At 68.3% G+C, this 16,019-nt stretch overlaps 5 protein-coding genes across 5 annotated transcripts in view; all 5 read left to right on the top strand.

The window, feature by feature from the left end:
• EMIHUDRAFT_468230 (hypothetical protein) overlaps positions 1-1,378 on the top strand; it is a gene marked incomplete at both ends in the record, with an annotated part of 3,757 nt that extends 2,379 nt beyond the window's left edge. Inside the window, 4 exons of the mRNA XM_005783670.1 lie at positions 305-322; positions 424-732; positions 806-1,136; positions 1,205-1,378. Of these exons, the coding sequence (XP_005783727.1) occupies positions 305-322; positions 424-732; positions 806-1,136; positions 1,205-1,377 (831 nt within the window). The remainder of the gene's footprint in view (positions 1-304; positions 323-423; positions 733-805; positions 1,137-1,204) is intronic.
• A 4,947-nt stretch (positions 1,379-6,325) lies between these two features.
• EMIHUDRAFT_365068 (hypothetical protein) lies at positions 6,326-6,967 on the top strand. Its single transcript, XM_005783669.1, has 2 exons — positions 6,326-6,511; positions 6,587-6,967. The coding sequence occupies exon 2, from the start codon at positions 6,598-6,600 to the stop codon at positions 6,949-6,951; it is 354 nt and encodes a 117-aa protein (XP_005783726.1). The 5' UTR covers positions 6,326-6,511; positions 6,587-6,597; the 3' UTR covers positions 6,952-6,967.
• Positions 6,968-8,837: 1,870 nt separating this feature from the next.
• Positions 8,838-9,847, top strand: EMIHUDRAFT_72414 (hypothetical protein; the record flags this gene model as incomplete). Its single annotated transcript, XM_005783668.1, has 2 exons — positions 8,838-9,406; positions 9,472-9,847. The coding sequence occupies 2 exons, from the start codon at positions 8,838-8,840 to the stop codon at positions 9,845-9,847; spliced, it is 945 nt and encodes a 314-aa protein (XP_005783725.1).
• A 315-nt stretch (positions 9,848-10,162) lies between these two features.
• Positions 10,163-10,896, top strand: EMIHUDRAFT_232063 (hypothetical protein; the record flags this gene model as incomplete). Its single annotated transcript, XM_005783667.1, has 3 exons — positions 10,163-10,195; positions 10,240-10,526; positions 10,572-10,896. The coding sequence occupies 3 exons, from the start codon at positions 10,163-10,165 to the stop codon at positions 10,894-10,896; spliced, it is 645 nt and encodes a 214-aa protein (XP_005783724.1).
• Positions 10,897-11,671: 775 nt separating this feature from the next.
• On the top strand, positions 11,672-13,923 carry EMIHUDRAFT_232062 (hypothetical protein; the record flags this gene model as incomplete). The annotated part of the gene is made up of 2 exons (XM_005783666.1): positions 11,672-13,670; positions 13,769-13,923. The coding sequence occupies 2 exons, from the start codon at positions 11,672-11,674 to the stop codon at positions 13,921-13,923; spliced, it is 2,154 nt and encodes a 717-aa protein (XP_005783723.1).
• Positions 13,924-16,019: the final 2,096 nt, after the last annotated feature.

Here is a 16,019-nt window from a genome sequence, read left to right as displayed (position 1 = left end):
CCAACAACTCACCACACCTCCCCAAACCTCCCGACAACTCCCCACACCTCCCCACACATCCCCCAAACCTCCCCACACCTCCCCACACTTCCCCCACACCTCCCCACACCTCCCCAACACCTCCCCAAACCTCCCCACACCTCCCCAAACCTCCCCACACCTCCCCACACCTCCCCACACCTCCCCCACACCTCCCCACACCTCCCCCACACCTCCCCCACACCTCCCCACACCTCCCCACACCTCCCCCACACCTCCCCACACCTCCCCCGATCTCCCCCTACCCCCCCCCCCCCCCCCTAAGGTGGCGCCCGAGACGTGGGTGTCGCCGCGGACAGAGCGACTGCTCGTGGCGATGCCAAGACCTGCTGCGGCCGGGCCTCCCTCCCCAGATCTCCCCAGATCTCGCCATGCCTCTTGTAGGCCGGGCCAGACATGCTGCGGGCGGGCCTCGCCTCAATGTCCGACTTCGACGCGTTTGCAGCGCGGCTGCTGCTGCTCGGCCTGCTTCTCGGCCGGCGCGTCGTCATGCCGCCGCTGCCAAAGGATGCGCGCTGGGCGGAGCGAGCTATCGAGCCGCGTCACCTGAGGGCGATCGAGGTCGGGTGCGGGCCGGACAAGCAGCGCGTCTGGCTCCCCATGCCGCACTTCAAGGAGCCGTGGTGCAGCGGGGTCGACTTTCTGTACGAGATCGACTACCGCGCCGTCGCCCCCTCCATCCCGCCCGCGGACGTGCCGCACATCCGCCGCCGTATTCACGGCCGTGAAGGGAGGATTCATCAGTGAGTAGGCCGTCAATGAACAGGTGTCCCACATCGCCGCCGCCTCGCTCCGCGTGGCGCCCGAGTCGGCCGCCGGGGCGCTCATCACCATGTCGGACGGGGCGAGAAGACACACGCCTTCGCCCCCCCGACCGCCCGAGTTGCCTGCCGCGTCTCTTCACAGCACGCCCGCTGTGAACAGGCGACCCCACCCGCCTCGCGCGTGCTCGTCCTCAACGCGGCGGGCGGCGGCGGCGGCGGCGGCTCGCCGCTCGGCTGGCTCCCGATCGACGACTGGAAGCGGAACGAGTGGAAGGGTCCGTTTGCACGCCGCGTGCGGCCGGCGCTCGAGGCGGCGGGGCTCGAGAACCTCAGGTCTCGTGCGCGGCTTGAGCCGCTGCACGGGAGGAGCCGTTGGACGAGGCACGGTTGCTCGCTGATAGGATCGTGCGCGATTGCATGCACTCCCTCGCGACGAGCAGGGACTAGACTTGCTCGACGGGCGCGCGCCGGAGCAACACGCCAAGATCACCGCAGTGCAGCACGACGGGGGGGGAATTCGGCACATGTCTCACATGCGTCTGCAGGTTTGTTGCTAGCTTTTATATGCGGTTCTGTCTCAGATAACGACCAGAGCCGCCCTCGCCTCCGAACACCGAAGCGAACAGCTGGCAGCGCGTGCCGCGGTGCGGGGGCTGGGGGGAGCGAGGCCGAGGGGGGGGGGGGGGGGGAGCGCGCGCGGCACGGATCACTCTGTCCTCTGTCCCGGCCTCTAGCAAAACGAGATGCACCTGAAACAAACACTCAAGCACATGTACATGTGGGAGGAGAAAAAGCCGTTCAGACTACGTGTACTTTACGGTGCGCGATACGGCTTTAGAGAGCACACACAGACACGTAAGGTATGTATGTAACTATTGTGTATTGAGACGGTTCAACTTTGGTGGGGGGGAGCCGCTTTGAAGGACGTCCGTGGACGGCAAATTAACAGTCATCGTTGTGCTGCCTCCGCCGCCATCCTGGCAGCGGCCGCCCTGGCCCTCGAAGCGGCCGCAGCAGCACCCCTCGCGTCTGCAGCGGCCGCCGCCTCCTCGAGCGCCGTCTCGCTTCGCTCACGCGCCGCCTTGGCTCCGCACAGCGCCGCCTTCGTACGTTGGCCTCCTCCAGCGCCGCCTGGAGGGCCGAACTGAGGCGCCCATGGGGTGGACCCCGTAATTCCCTTCCCCCCTCTCGGAGGGCCGGACTGAGACGTCGAGGGCCCCGCTCTTTCCCTCGCATAGCGGCTACTCTTCGGATCGCTGGTCGAGCGACCCGGGGGATGCCCCGCGCGCCTGACCCAGGCGCGAGAAACGAATCTGCGAGGCGCGGCCGCTTATGCGGCCCGATGGGGAGGAGTGGGGCGGACTACGGGGATCGGCTTCTTACACAGCCCTTCCTCGCAGCGAGCCCCCTCCAGCCCACCCGCGCTAGGTCTCGGGGGACGCAGGCAGGGGTCACACCCGACGAACGACCTCGGGAACTAGCCTGGGCAGTCGGGGAAGGGGCAACTCCGTGCACTGACGGTCGGCCGTCGGAAAACACGCCTGCGTGGATCTCGCGTCACACCAGTCCTCGCTACCCAACGCGGCCAAAGGATATCCCCCTCGACAACCTCGAGAGAACAGAGTAGAAGGATCTTACTAGGGAGGTCTAACCTCGGGGCCGATGTGACCAAGCGCTCTGGTAGCCCCCGGGCGTGGTTTAACCTCACACCCATGGTCTCACAGTGTGCCGGCAGTCGCCGAGCAGTGTCGCTCACACACGCCGCAGCACAAGTGACTGAGGGCCAGTGAGGGCGAGCCCATCGCTGTCACAGCTGTGGCAGCCGCACACAGTAGGCTGTATCAGCTGTGCAGAGTGTGTGAGCAGCAGGGGAGCCGCTCTCCAGGCTTCAGGTGCAAAGAGCTGCATGCCACCGAAGGCGCTGTCGAAGTTCGCCGAGCGCGGCGCAGGTTGAGGGAAGACGCCGACGACGAGCGCGCGTTGGACTTTTCACTCCGGACAAAGACGCGCGCGGGCCGACCGACCGAGGACCGAGCGGACCGCGGGTGCGGGGCGTGTGTGCCCCTCTAATCTATGTGGCGAGGAGGGACCGTCTGTGGCGAAGTGGGTCGCGTCCCTCGATCTTCTCAACTCACCCTCCACACCCTCTATGCATATGCGTCCCGAACCCACACTAGGACCTCGTAACATCGTATGCTCGTGTGCTTAATGGTTGGACCACGCCCACCTTTGGAAGACTTACCAGCGCCGAAAGATCGAGCGTGGGCGCCGGGCTCTTGAAGCGGAGGGAGATATAGGAGGGGCGAACCTCTTGCCGCCGAGACTCAGCTGCGGCACTCGGCCTGCCGCGCCGCACCTGTCGGCCGCGCCACCGTGGTCGCCACTGGCCGCTGCTCTTCGACGCGTGGCGGCCGGTGCGCCACCACCGCCGGCACCGGCACCGGCGCCGGCGCCGGCGGGAAGGGCAAGTGCATGTTGAGGGTGGCGCTCCATGGAGCGCCACCGGGCGGCGCTTGGCGGGGCGAGGGCGGCGGCCCCATAGGATGGACGAGGCTGCGCTCGACCGACTCCATGAACGAGGCGCCTACGTCACGCAGGCCTGGGGGTTGCGCACTGGAGAGCGGGGGAGGGGGGGGGCAGTGGCCCACACGGACCGATCGCGCGCAGCTTATTGACAAAGGCGGCGCACTGCGCGCGCCCGCCGCCGAGCGCCCGCTCCGTGCAGCAGACCGTGAACTCTTGGCGCAGCGTGACGGCGGTTGCATGGTGCAAGCCTGCAGGCGACACGGGGGCGCGGTGGAGACGGCGGCAGCGCAAGTGGGTGGCGGATGCTGCGGACCGTGCTCGGTCGCAGCCAGGAGGAGGTCGCGCGGAGGCAGCCACGGGCAGCGCCCGGGCACCACAGGGATGTGCCTCAAGATGGTGGACCTGCGGCGAGAGGGTTGCAGTGGGGCGTCAGGGAGGCGGACGCTGGCGAGGGGCAGAGGGTGCGCTGCGCGCCATGCACTGTAGCACTGCATCATCGTGCTCTGCGCCGAGGCGTTCTGCACGCGCTGCCAGCCCATATTCAAGTCGAGGGAGAGCCGACGGGCAATGGCACCCGCCTCCTCAGCCTGCGCGGGTGACATTTGGAGCGCAGGCCCGCTCCAGTTGGCCCGACCCGGCTGCGGCTGCGGCGGCTCCACCGCCGGCTGCCACCCGGCTGGCGGCGGCCGCATCTGCTCCATCATCAACCGGTCGACACCGCTCGTGCCCGGCGCGTGCGAGCGGAGCGCGATCGGCGACACCACCATGGCGGTCAGCGGCTGGGCCGGGTCGAGGGACGTAGGGACGCAAGCAGAGCGGTAGGCCACCCCTGGGGACGCGCCGGCCATCGGGTGCAGCGAGGAGGATGCGGCGACAGGAAGCAGCGCCTTCCGGAGGAGAGCGCCTGCGCGTGCGCAGCGACGTAGTCAGGGATAGATAGTGGTGGCACACGTGAAGACAGGCTGCACGGAAGGGGCCGCGCCTTTGTTGGTGGCGGCAGCGACCACCTCGCGCCCCGAGCAGCGAGAGCAGTAGCCCTAGTCGCACACGTGGGGCGGCGTTTGGTCAGAGAGCGAGCGCCATCGCGGGACGCGCGCGCGGGAGGGGGGGGGGGGGTCCAGGCGGATGCTCGCCGATCGAGCGCAGTAGTCGAAGCAACCGGGAGTGTTTCCGAGCCGCTTGCCCTTTGGCTCCGCGTTCCCGGCGGCGGGTGGCGCGGTGGCGGCCGGCCGGCCGCGCTTCCGGGTGGCGGCTGCAATTGGACGGGGGGCAGAGGGTCGGCGTCAGTAGAGGAGAAGTGCGCGGGGGCATGCTGGAGCGGGGGGGGCGGGGGCGGGGGTCGGCGGCGGCGCTGCCGGGCGTTGTGGGAGGGGGGGGCGTGAGGAAATGGGGCGTGAAACGGCCCGGCGGCGAAGTGGGGGCACCTGGGACCATCTTGAGGGCGAGCGCCGCGGTCGAACCGGAGACGAGCAGGGCCCGCGCCCGCGCCGATCCCGGCTCTGGTTTGTACCCATCCATGGTGGTGGTGGCTGCAGTCGCGGCTGCGGCGGCTTTTGCAGTTGCAGCCGCGGCGGCGGCGGCGACAGCGGCGGCAGAGGTGGGCGAGCCCGGGCCCGTGGATGCCACAGCGCGCGCGAACCCGCCGGCGAAGCCCCCGCGGCCAAGCTCGATGCCGGGGGAGGGCAGGGCGGAGGGCGGCACCGTCGGAGGCGAGGCGGACCGGGAGGAGGAGGCCGAGGAGGAGGCGGTGGCGCTGCCGACGGAGGAGAGGCCCGCAGGGGCGGCGAAGAGGGAAGTGAGCGCCAGGGCGGCCTCCACCCGCCCCGGCACGTCGTCCTCAGCCATCGGGCCGTCCCTTGCGGGCAGCGGCAGGTGTGAGGTCGATGCGGCAGCGGTCTTGCCCGCAGGGGCAGATATGCCAGTCTCGCCGCTCGCGCTTTGCTCATGAGCAGGCAGCACAAGCAGCCACACAATCCCAAAGCTCACTTGTATGGCTGCTTGTGCTGCCTGCTTGGCAGCACAAGCAGCCACACAACATCCCGCTTCATCTCGCCTCCTAGTCTCGCCTCATCTCGCCTCATCTCGCCTCACCTCGCTTCATCTCGCCTCACCTCGCTTCATCTCGCCTCACCTCGCCTCATCTCGCCTCACACCTCGCCTCATCTCGCCTCACCCGCTCGCCTCATCTCGCCTCATCTCGCCGAGGTACACCTCGCCTCATCTCGCCTCATCTCGCCTCACCTCGCCTCATCTCGCCTCATCTCGCCTCATCTCGCCTCATCTCGCCTCATCTCGCCACTCGCCTCATTGTCTCGCCTCATCTCGCCTCACCTCGCCTCATCTCGCCTCATCTCGCCTCATCTCGCCTCACCTCGCCTCATCTCGCCTCATCTCGCCTCATCGCCCCTCACCTCGCCTCACCTCGCCTCATCTCGCCTCATCTCGCCCCACATTTTTTTCTTTTCTAGACCACTCCGAGACCGACCCAAGACCGACCCGAGACCCGAGATCGACCCGAGATCGACCCGAGATCGACCCGAGATCGACCCGAGATCGACTCGAGATCGACCCGAGATCGACCCGAGATCGACCCGAGATCGGCACGAGCGATCAACCCAACAATGCCCCAGAGCCCCCTCCGGGGGGACCCCCCCTCACCCCGAGTGTCCGTGTCCTTCGCGAGTCACCGATGGGGAGCGGGGGGGGGTGCGAGATGCACTCTCGGGGCCGCGCCTGCGGCTCGCCGTGGTTTCTTAGATTTTCGCGGAAATCGCTTGGTAGGGTTTCTTAGAGGGCCGTTTTCTTAATGCCCGCAACCCACGGTAGGGTTCTCAGTACTCGGACATGCAGAGAACAAACCCAAGTAGACGGCCGACAGCAAGTGGCCTGACCCGGCGAAAAGTCAGACACACGAGCAAGGGGGGGGACAAGCGTAAAAAGGGACGGAAGTCGAGAGCGCTCGCAAAGAGGACGCGGCGGCGGCCAATGGCCACATCATCAGCATCACCGCCCGCACCACCGCCCTCTCCCGCCGACCCGCCGCCTTTGGTTACCCGCGACGGCGCCGCTATGCCGCTCGGCGGCGATCGACTGCAGAATGACACGCCGCCCATGCTGCTCGGTCCGCCGCCTCTGGCTACCCGCGATGGCTCCGCGTTGTAATCAAGTCGATGCAAGTCAAGGCTCGCGAGCAAGCCCCCCACTTGTGCTCAGGTTCTGCCTTCTGAATGCACTCTCCCTTCCCCGCGCTTTCGCAGGTCCATCCCACATGGGCCCCGCGGGGGAGGCGCCGGCGGTGGTGACAGAGGCGCAGGGCTGGCGGCTGCACCTCTCGAGTCGCAGCAGCACCGGCTACGCAGGCGTGCGCAAGCAGGAGCAGGCGTCGGGCTCGCGCGGCTGCCGACTTCCCTGGGCGTCGGGCCGCTTCGCGGCGTACCACACGGTGGACGGACGACGGGTCTACATCGGCTCTTCGACTCGGCGGTGGAGGCGGCGTTGGCACGCGCGGGCGGAGGGGTCGGTGGACGGACAGGTCGCCGCCCGCCGGGCGCGAGGTGCGCTAGACTGGGAGACCACCTCACTATGGAGCCTGGACCCAGTTCTCATGATTGTACATGACTAGCGATGTGTTATAGTTCCTCTTGTGTAAGTAAGACGCGATCCCGCCCAAGGGGCGTCTACTTGGGTTTGTCCGCGACACATCGCGGGAGATACATGCCCAAGTCTCGCGGCACGGGGAAACCCGCAAATCCATCCCCGCCGGGGCGTAAATCGGTCCAGGGCAGCCCTCGTGAAACAGACACGACGTCGAATCGCAAACGCGTCACATTCATGCCCACGACCGGCTCGCGAGGCGTGCCGCGACCGGCGGGCGCACTGGCCGCGCGCGCGCCCGGAGCAGCAGCTGCACGCAAGCCCAGACCGCCTTGGAACAACGAGTTTGCCACGGACAACAACGCCGCGCCTCCCAAGCCTGCGGGGCCAGCCCATCCGCATGCAGGCGTGCCCGAGGGTGCAGCTGCCGCTGCTCGGCTGGCACCGACCAACGACGGCTACGTGCAGGAGACTCTGTCGGCGACACTCCCGCGCTTCCAGCGCGCGGTCCACGTGGGCGACCGTATCCGCGACCGCCACTCGGGACGCACAGGCATATGTCTCTACCTCGGGCCTGCCGACTTTGCTCGCGGCCGGGAGGTGGCGGGGCTTCGGCTAGACACGAAGCGGACGACCACCGACTGCGACGGCAAGTACCGTGGCGAGCGGTACTTCCGGTGCACTCCCGGCCACGGCCTGTACATTCCGATTGACGATGCAGAGTTCCTAGCTCTGGGGGCCGACGGCGGCACGGGGGAGCAGGCACAGGCCGCGGGCGGGCGGCCCCTGCCACCGCACCTCGCGCCCCTGCTGGAGCGGGGCGGCCCAAAGGCGCGAGACCCGTCGGCGGTGGCGGCCGAGGATGAGGCGGCCGAGGCGGTGGAGCAGGCCAGTTTTGACCTGGAGGCTGAGTTGGAGCGGGTGATCGGACTCGAGGCGGTCAAGGAGATGCTGCGCTCGTTGCAGAACGCGGCGGTGGTGCAGCGGCGCCGCTCGCTGCTCGGCGTCAAGGACGCGCGCACGCTGCACATGCTCTTCCTCGGCAATCCCGGCACGGGCAAGACGACTGTGGCGCGGCTCGTGGCGCGGCTCTTCAAGTCGCTCGGTGGCCTCGAGAAGAGGGAGGGCGAAAGGCGGTGTGTGCACGGTGTCAGCGTTGCCGTGACCGCCACGCAGGCGTACTCAAAAAGGGCCAGCTGATTGAGGTGACGCGCAAGGACCTGATCGGCGCGCACCATGGCGAGACGGCGCAGCTCACCTCGGACGCCGTCAAGCGCGCGCTGGGCGGCGTGCTCTTCATTGACGAGGTGCGCGGCCGCACCGCCAGCTGCGATGCAGCACATTTAACTCACCCGGCCAACATTTGATCCAGGCGTATGCACTGCGGCACGACGGCTCGAGCGATTCTGCGGGGCAGGAGTGCGTCAACACCTTGGTCAAGGAGAGCGAAGACCACGCTGGGGAGGTGTGGGAAGGGCTCGAGCGAGGTCTTGAAGCGGCGGTGAGGAATGACACCCCGCCCCACATCCCTTCGCGGCGCAGGTGGTCATCATCCTGGCCGGCTACGGCAAAGAGATGGCCGCATTCCTATCCTCCAACTCTGGCCTCGCCTCGCGCTTCCCCAACGTCTTTGCCTTCGCAGACTACTCGGTTGACGAGCTCGCGCGCATCCTCGCCGAACTGACCGCCGTCAAGGGCTTCTCCCTCGAGGAGCCGCTTAGAGGGCGACCGGGATGACGCGTCCACGGCGCGTCCATGACCCGTCCATCTCACCTCCCACAGGAATCGCTACTCGAGGGCGACAGCCTCACGCAGCTGGTGGCGCGCACCATCAAGCCGGCCGAGGTGCCAAAGGGCAACGGCCGGCTCGTGCGCAACCTTGTCGAGCGTGCCATCGCGCGGCAGACGGACCGCATGTTTGGCGTGCTGCAGGACGCGGGCACCGTGGCGCACGGCGCGCTGACCACGCTGACCGAGGCCGACTTTGAGTCGCCACCCTCGGGCGCAAAGTCGGAGGAGAATCTCGCCGCCGCATTCCGGCAACTCGACGCGATCGTCGGGCTCGGCTCGGTGAAGACGTTTGTGCGGCAGCTTGCCGCTCAGATGCAGCTCAACGCCGAGAGGCGCGAGGCCGGGATGAAGGCGGCGGCCGACACGTCGCTCCACATGATGTTTGTCGGCAACCCGGGCACCGGCAAGACTTCCGTCGCGCGAATCGTCGCCGCAATCTACAAGGCGATGGGGCTTCTCCGGTTGGGGCATCTAGTCGAGGTGGACCGATCGGCGCTCGTTGCTGGGTATGCCGGCCAGACAGCGATCAAGACGCGCCAGCTTGTCGAGTCGGCGTTGGGCGGGATGCTCTTTGTGGACGAGGCGTACGCGATCGTCACCGACGAGCGCGACCACTTTGGCCGCGAGGCGCTCGACACGCTCATCAAGTGCACCGAGGACTTTCGTGACGACCTGGTGGTGGTGCTCGCGGGGTGCAAGCAGACGCGGTCTCAAAGGGGTGAAGCGCGCCTCTTCACACCCGCCTGCCTGTGAGCAGGTACCCCGACGAGATGAAGCGGCTGGCCGCCTCTAATCCCGGGATCCGCTCGCGCTTCGCCACGACGATCAGCTTCCCCGACTACACCGCCGAAGAGCTCATGGCGATCACCGACGCGCAGCTCGCCGACGAGCAGCTCGTGATCGCGCTAGAGGCGCGTGCCAGCCTCGGCAGCATATTCCGCGCGATGGTCGCGGTGCGCGACCGCGAGTGTGGCAACGGCCGGGCAGTGCGCAACCTGCTCGAGCGGGCAAAGCGAGAGCAGGCGCTGCGGCTGGTGGGGCTGCCCGGCAAGAAGAGCAAGGAGCAGCTGATGCTGCTGCTCGCCGACGACTTTGCGCCCGTGCTCGGCGAGCTCGGCCTAGCGGGCCGATAGTTGCGCCCTGTGCGCTCGTGGGGCTTTGCGTCCTGTGTCTCGGTCGCTCGAGGCGTCTCGCTCTTTCTTGCCGACGTCTACTGTCGAGCCGGCACCAACTTGATTCGTAGATCGGCGTCTCCCCCTCCCCCTATGGACCGCCACCCCCCTCCAATCCGTAACTCCGTAAAATCGCGTAAAAAGCGCCCAAATTGAGCGTGAAGCGGCTCCAGCCGCCTCGGAGCGTGCGCCCCAGCTTGCGGCAGGCGATACACGGGTCACGGCGTGACTGAGGACTTTCGGCGACGTCCGTTCCCTTGGTTGGACACGCGACACATGGCACGGACGATCTCAGCATTGTGCTGGAGGGTCTGCTCAACGAACTCGGGATAGCCGACCTCAGTACGTTCGAGGCTTTGCTCTTGCACGATACAGGCGCGGTGCTCGACGCGATCCGAAGCACCGCTGCAGCCGCAGAGGCTGGTGCGGCGGCTTATGCCAGCTCAGCCACGAGCAATGTTGTTGTGTCCCCAAGCAGCACTGCTACCGCTGGCGTAATCTCTGTGCAGCACAAGGGCAGCTTCTCCCGCACTCTCGTCAGCACAGACACGCAAACCACGCTAAGGGGCTCGGACATCCGTGCAGCCGCGAGTGCTGAGATGCTGCTTCGGCAGGAGTTGGAAGAGAAGTTGCGGTCACGGTTAAGGAGCTTCTGAGCAGCGCTCTGCGCGAGCGCTGTGAAGAGGGCGCTCGCGTCGGCGCGGGATGAGCTTGCTGCGGCACAAGAGCTGAGGCGCTCCGACCGCGACAACCTGAGGACAGCGCAGCAGGCTGCTAAACGCGACATCAAAGCGGCCGAGCGGATGGCCGACGAGGTAAAACACGCAGCTCGAGCTGATTTTGAGTGGCGTATCGGCGAGATGCGTGCCAAGATGCCGGCTGAGCTGCGCGAGCAGCTCGACGCGCTGCAGATTTCGATGGAGGCAGAGGCGAGGCGCGCTGATGCCGCAGCGAGGCGGAGAGGTCAAGGCGCTGCACAACAAGATGGAGGGGATTATGCACACGCGTGAGGGGTTGATAGTCGCAGAGGCGCAGCTCGGCAAGCACGAATATAGTGATTGTTAAGAAACACATACGGAGCTTTGCGGTCGTGAACCTCCCACTGTGAGCCTGGGCCGCCCGGACCAGGGAGTCGGCCGGCGCGAAGCGACGACCGCCGAGCTTTATAGGTCGCCGACATCCAGCCGGAGCTGCGAGTCCACACGGAGGCGTCTAGGGCGAATTCACTGGGACAGTGATTTCGCAGAGACTACCTCATTTGCTGCTCCCCCCATGAAGGGGGGTTTGTGTGGGAAGCCAAGGGAGGTTAATGGCTTCCCACATGTGATGGGTCGAATCGGTGTAACGAATCGAGAGAGAGAGACGCGAGGGCCCAAGAGGCCCGTGGGCTCGCCTGCAGAGCGTCTCTCTCTTGCCATTCTGCTTGTCTGTTTTGTGGCCTCTTCTCTCGTCTGTCGGTGTTTTGTTGGGGTTGGAAGGGGTTGGCACGGGGGTGGAAGGCCACCTCCAGAAGCAACAGCAACGTGTTCGAGCGTCAACCATATTCGTCGTCGGGAAGTGGTTCCGATACGTGATTCTGGTAGGCTGGAACACGCTGACGGTAAAGAGGCCGCAACGCATGGGCTTAGCGGATCTCTCAAGGAGATCGCTACAGCACGGAGCAGCGTCAAGGGAGCTGGCAGAGGTTGGAGCGACTGCGATGTGGAGGCAGAGCCAATACTTGCTCAAGTTAGTCTTGACGCTGCGGACGACAGGATTTGCTGGGGCGGCATCACGCCGCCTGGCATGTCTCGGCGCGGCGCCGAGGCACAGAGCCGCTGCGATGCAGCGGCGGCAAGGCACGGCGGCGAAAGCACCATCGCCGGGCAGTCTCGGGGTGGCGTGGAGGGCCACTCGAGCTCTGCCGGCGGTGCGGCCGCCGCTCACGGGCACGCGACGCGAGGAGGCGTCGCCGAGGGCGTCGACGAGGCGCTCGACGAGGCGCGGCCGCGGGCCGGGTCCTCTCGGAGCCGCGGAGGCGCCGCTGCAGGCGGCGGCGGCGAGAGCGAGGTCAGCAGGCAGAGCGGCTGTGGCGGTGAGGGCCATGCGGGCTCTGCTGCCGGCTCGCTCGCCTCTCTCGAGGACGCGACGGCCGGGACAGCCGTCGCTGCAGCCGGCGGCACCGCGCCGCCTGACAAGCCGCGTCCGTGGACAGCGGCGAGCACCCGCTGCTGGGCGAGAGCAGCGGCTCAAGTCGGCGTCGATGGCGCCGTCGCCGCAAGGCGTGATCGAGATCGCTTTGGCGGAGGCGCGAGCGACGCGGTGCACGACGAGGGGGCGGGCCTCGTCTCGGTGGGCGGCGGCGGGCCGCCTGGCATGTCTCGGCTCGGCGCCGAGGCACAGAGCCGCTGCGAGGCAGCGGCGGCAACGCGCGGCGGCGGAGGCACCATCGCCGGGCAGTCTCGGGGTGGCGTGGAGGGCCACTCGAGCTCTGCCGGCGGTGCGGTCGCCACGCACGGGCACGCGACGCGAGGAGGCGTCGCCGAGGGCGTCGACGAGGCGCTCGACGAGGCGCGGCCGCGGGCCGGGTCCTCTCGGAGCCGCGGAGGCGCCGCTGCAGGCGGCGGCGGCGAGAGCGAGGTCAGCAGGCAGAGCGGCTGTGGCGGTGAGGGCCATGCGGGCTCTGCTGCCGGCTCGCTCGCCTCTCTCGAGGACGCGACGGCCGGGACAGCCGTCGCTGCAGCCGGCGGCACCGCGCCGCCTGACAAGCCGCGCCTGTGGACAGCGGCGAGCACCCGCTGCTGGGCGAGAGCAGCGGCTCAAGTCGGCGTCGATGGCGCCGTCGCCGCAAGGCGTGATCGAGATCGCTTTGGCGGAGGCGCGAGCGACGCGGTGCACGACGAGAGGGCGGGCCTCGTCTCGGTGGGCGGCGGCGGGCCGCCTGGCATGTCTCGGCTCGGCGCCGAGGCGCAGAGCCGCTGCGAGGCAGCGGCGGCAACGCGCGGCGACGGAGGCACCATCGACGGGCAGTCTCGGGGTGGCGTGGAGGGCCACTCGAGCTCTGCCGGCGGTGCGGTCGCCACGAACGGGCACGCGACGCGAGGAGGCGTCGCCGAGGGCGTCGACGAGGCGCTCGACGAGGCGCGGCCGCGGGCCGGGTCCTCTCGGAGCCGCGGAGGCGCCGCTGCAGGCGGCGGCGGCCAGAGCGAGGTCAGCAGGCAGAGCGGCTGTAGCGGTGAGGGCCATGCGGGCTCTGCTGCCGGCTCGCTCGCCTCTCTCGAGGACGCGACGGCCGGGACAGCCGTCGCTGCAGCCGGCGGCACCGCGCCGCCTGACGAGCCGCGTCCGTGGACAGCGGCGAGCACCCGCTGCTGGGCGAGAGCAGCGGCTCAAGTCGGCGTCGATGGCGCCGTCGCCGCAAGGCGTGATCGAGATCGCTTTGGCGGAGGCGCGAGCGACGCGGTGCACGACGAGGGGGCGGGCCTCGTCTCGGTGGGCGGCGGCGGGCCGCCTGGCATGTCTCGGCTCGGCGCCGAGGCACAGAGCCGCTGCGAGGCAGCGACGGCAAGGCGCGGCGACGAAAGCACCATCGCCGGGCAGTCTCGGGGTGGCGTGGAGGGCCACTCGAGCTCTGCCGGCGGGGCGGCCGCCGCTCACGGGCACGCGACGCGAGGAGGCGTCGCCGAGGGCGTCGACGAGGCGCTCGACGAGGCGCGGCCGCGGGCCGGGTCCTCTCGGAGCCGCGGAGGCGCCGCTGCAGGCGGCGGCGGCGAGAGCGAGGTCAGCAGGCAGAGCGGCTGTGGCGGTGAGGGCCATACGGGCTCTGCTGCCGGCTCGCTCGCCTCTCTCGAGGACGCGACGGCCGGGACAGCCGCAGCCGGCGGCACCGCGCCGCCTGACGAGCCGCGTCCGTGGACAGCGGCGAGCACCCGCTGCTGGGCGCGGTCAGCGGCATGGATGAGGCGACAGCCCTATCGTCGGGCAGTTCCTGGATGGGGGTCAACCGCACTGGAGCTTGGCCGGTGGCGCAGTCGCAGTGCAAGGACCTACGATGGTGATGGTCGCGGCCGTAGAACACTTCGCGCTTCTACTGAGCTATTGGAGGGGCACTCGACACAAGGGTGGGCCCTCGCCTCGAGGTGGAGGTCGCGGCCGATTCACGCGCGAGACGGTGGATCGACCTCGACAGGATTGGCGATGGGGTTGTGCTGTCTTCCTCCTCCTCCGCCGTGTGCCGGGGAGTCGATCAGGCAGTTCACTTTGGGGGCTACGGGTATCCCCCCTGGCTATACTTTGAGATTAGGCATCAAAAGTGGTTCACAGTGGAGGCGGTCGCCGTCCTACCCAGAGCTGTTGGCCTCTGCTGCGCGTGCAGAGCACAGCGTTGTGCGCGAGCGTTGGAGAGGCCAGCCTCCGGCTTCTCAGCGTGTCGCGAGCGCTGTGTCTCTATCTGCCTGGTGGATGGGTGTGGTGGGGGACTCCTGGTGGCTTTTGGTCACAAATTTACGGATTTACGGATTTACGGATCGACCCCCCTCCCTCCCCGTCCCCCGCGGCCCGGGGGGCCGTCGAGAGACGCCGAGATCTACGAATCAAGTTGGTGCCGGGAGCGTGTCGTGAAAGACGTCTCTTTGTTACTTCTTTTGCCGAGAGTGCCAGCGCGCTCCAGTCCCGAGCGTGCCCACTTACACCTTGTGTGGCACCGGAGAAGTTGACCTGACCTTGCCCGGTACACGCAAAAATCAAACCGTGCCAAACGCGGCGCGCACCTGCTCTAGCAGCGCGGGGTCCACCCGTGCGATCGCCGCGCCAAAGGCTGCGCCGTGCGCCTCCTGCGCCACGCCGAGGCTGCGCTGCAACGCCGGCCGGAGCGGCATCGCCGCGAGCGAGTCGAAGGGCTCGAGCGCGTGCGAGAAGGCGGCTCGAACCGCCTCGGGCGGCGGCGACCGAGCCGGCGAGGGAGGCGGCTGCTCTTCGTCGGCAAGGGCGGAGACGCAGAGGGAGAGGACCTCCTCGAGGCAGCCGAGCGCCTTTGCGTCGAGATCGAGATGCACCGAGATGAGCCGAGAGGAGCCGAGAGGAGCCGAGAGGAGCCGAGAGGAGCCGAGAGGAGCCGAGAGGAGCCGAGAGGAGCGGAGATCGAGGCAGCGCACGCCTTTGGGTCGAGGGGCAACAGCGCAGCGAGCGCGAGCGCGGCGAGCCGCCGCTGCGACGAAAGCAGCATCCCGTCGCATACGGCGAGCCACGCAAAGCAAAAGGCCGGCAGCGGCTCCGCGACGCCGAGTGCGGAAGCGGCCGACGAGAGCGCCGCCTCGGACAGAGCAATCACAGTTGCAGCGGGCGTCGTCGCAATCAACAGTGCGACGCACGTCGTCGAGACTGAGAAGAGTTGTGTGTGTAGCTGCCGCTATTCGCGCCTCGAAGGTGGACGGCGCGACGAGGAGCGCCCGGCCGGCCACGCCTCCGAACGTGGCGAGCGAGAGCTCGGAGTACCCTTCCCCCTGCCCCTCGCACGGCCCCTGCAGCACCGCCTGCGCCACCAGCGCCAGCGGCCGCTCCAGCAGCGGTGCGTGCGCCGGGGCGAGCACGAGCAGCGAGTGCATCGCGCCGGCGACGGCGATCGTGCCTCTCCGGTCGGCGCACGAGCTGCGCACCGCCTAGAAAAGAAGACTTTCCCGTGTCCGTGCCAGTGCGCGCCAGTCCCGTGCCCTGTGTCGTGCGAAACAGAAGAAGCACGGGTGAAACGAGAACTCCGACGAGCACAGAGACGGGCCGAGTCGCAGAGCTGCTCGCCTCCTCGAGCAGCGCGGAGAGCATCCCCGCCCGAGGAGCGAGCAGCCGGCCGCAGAGCAGTCCCGCCTGCAAGCGTGTCATCACGGGACGTGTCACGGTCGTGTCCCGTCTGGCCGAGCAGCCGGCCGCAGAGTCAGCCCCGCCGCGTCGTGCAGCAAGTACCAGTCGAGCAGCTGCATCAGCGGGCGGCACAAGTCGCTCCCCACATCGAGCAGCGCCGGCATCCGCGCCGCGAGGCACAGCAGCGCCTAATCTCGGCCAATCTCGGGCGTATCTCGAGCGAGCTCAAGACCGCCTCTCGGTCGGCGAGGACCAGCAGCGCCTCGGCCAGACCCGCGTCGCCTCCTCCCCCGCCTGCTCC

Source organism: Emiliania huxleyi (assembly GCF_000372725.1).
Source record: "Emiliania huxleyi CCMP1516 chromosome Unknown EMIHUscaffold_178, whole genome shotgun sequence".
Classification (NCBI taxonomy): domain Eukaryota; phylum Haptophyta; order Isochrysidales; family Noelaerhabdaceae; genus Emiliania; species Emiliania huxleyi.
Note: the sequence above shows the minus strand (reverse complement) of the source record. Positions and strands in the feature narration are given on the sequence as shown.

Coding starts and splice junctions, on each gene's coding strand:
- EMIHUDRAFT_365068 (XM_005783669.1), top strand. CDS start 6,598: ATGGGCCCCGCGGGGGAGGCGCCGGCGGTGGTGACAGAGGCGCAGGGC.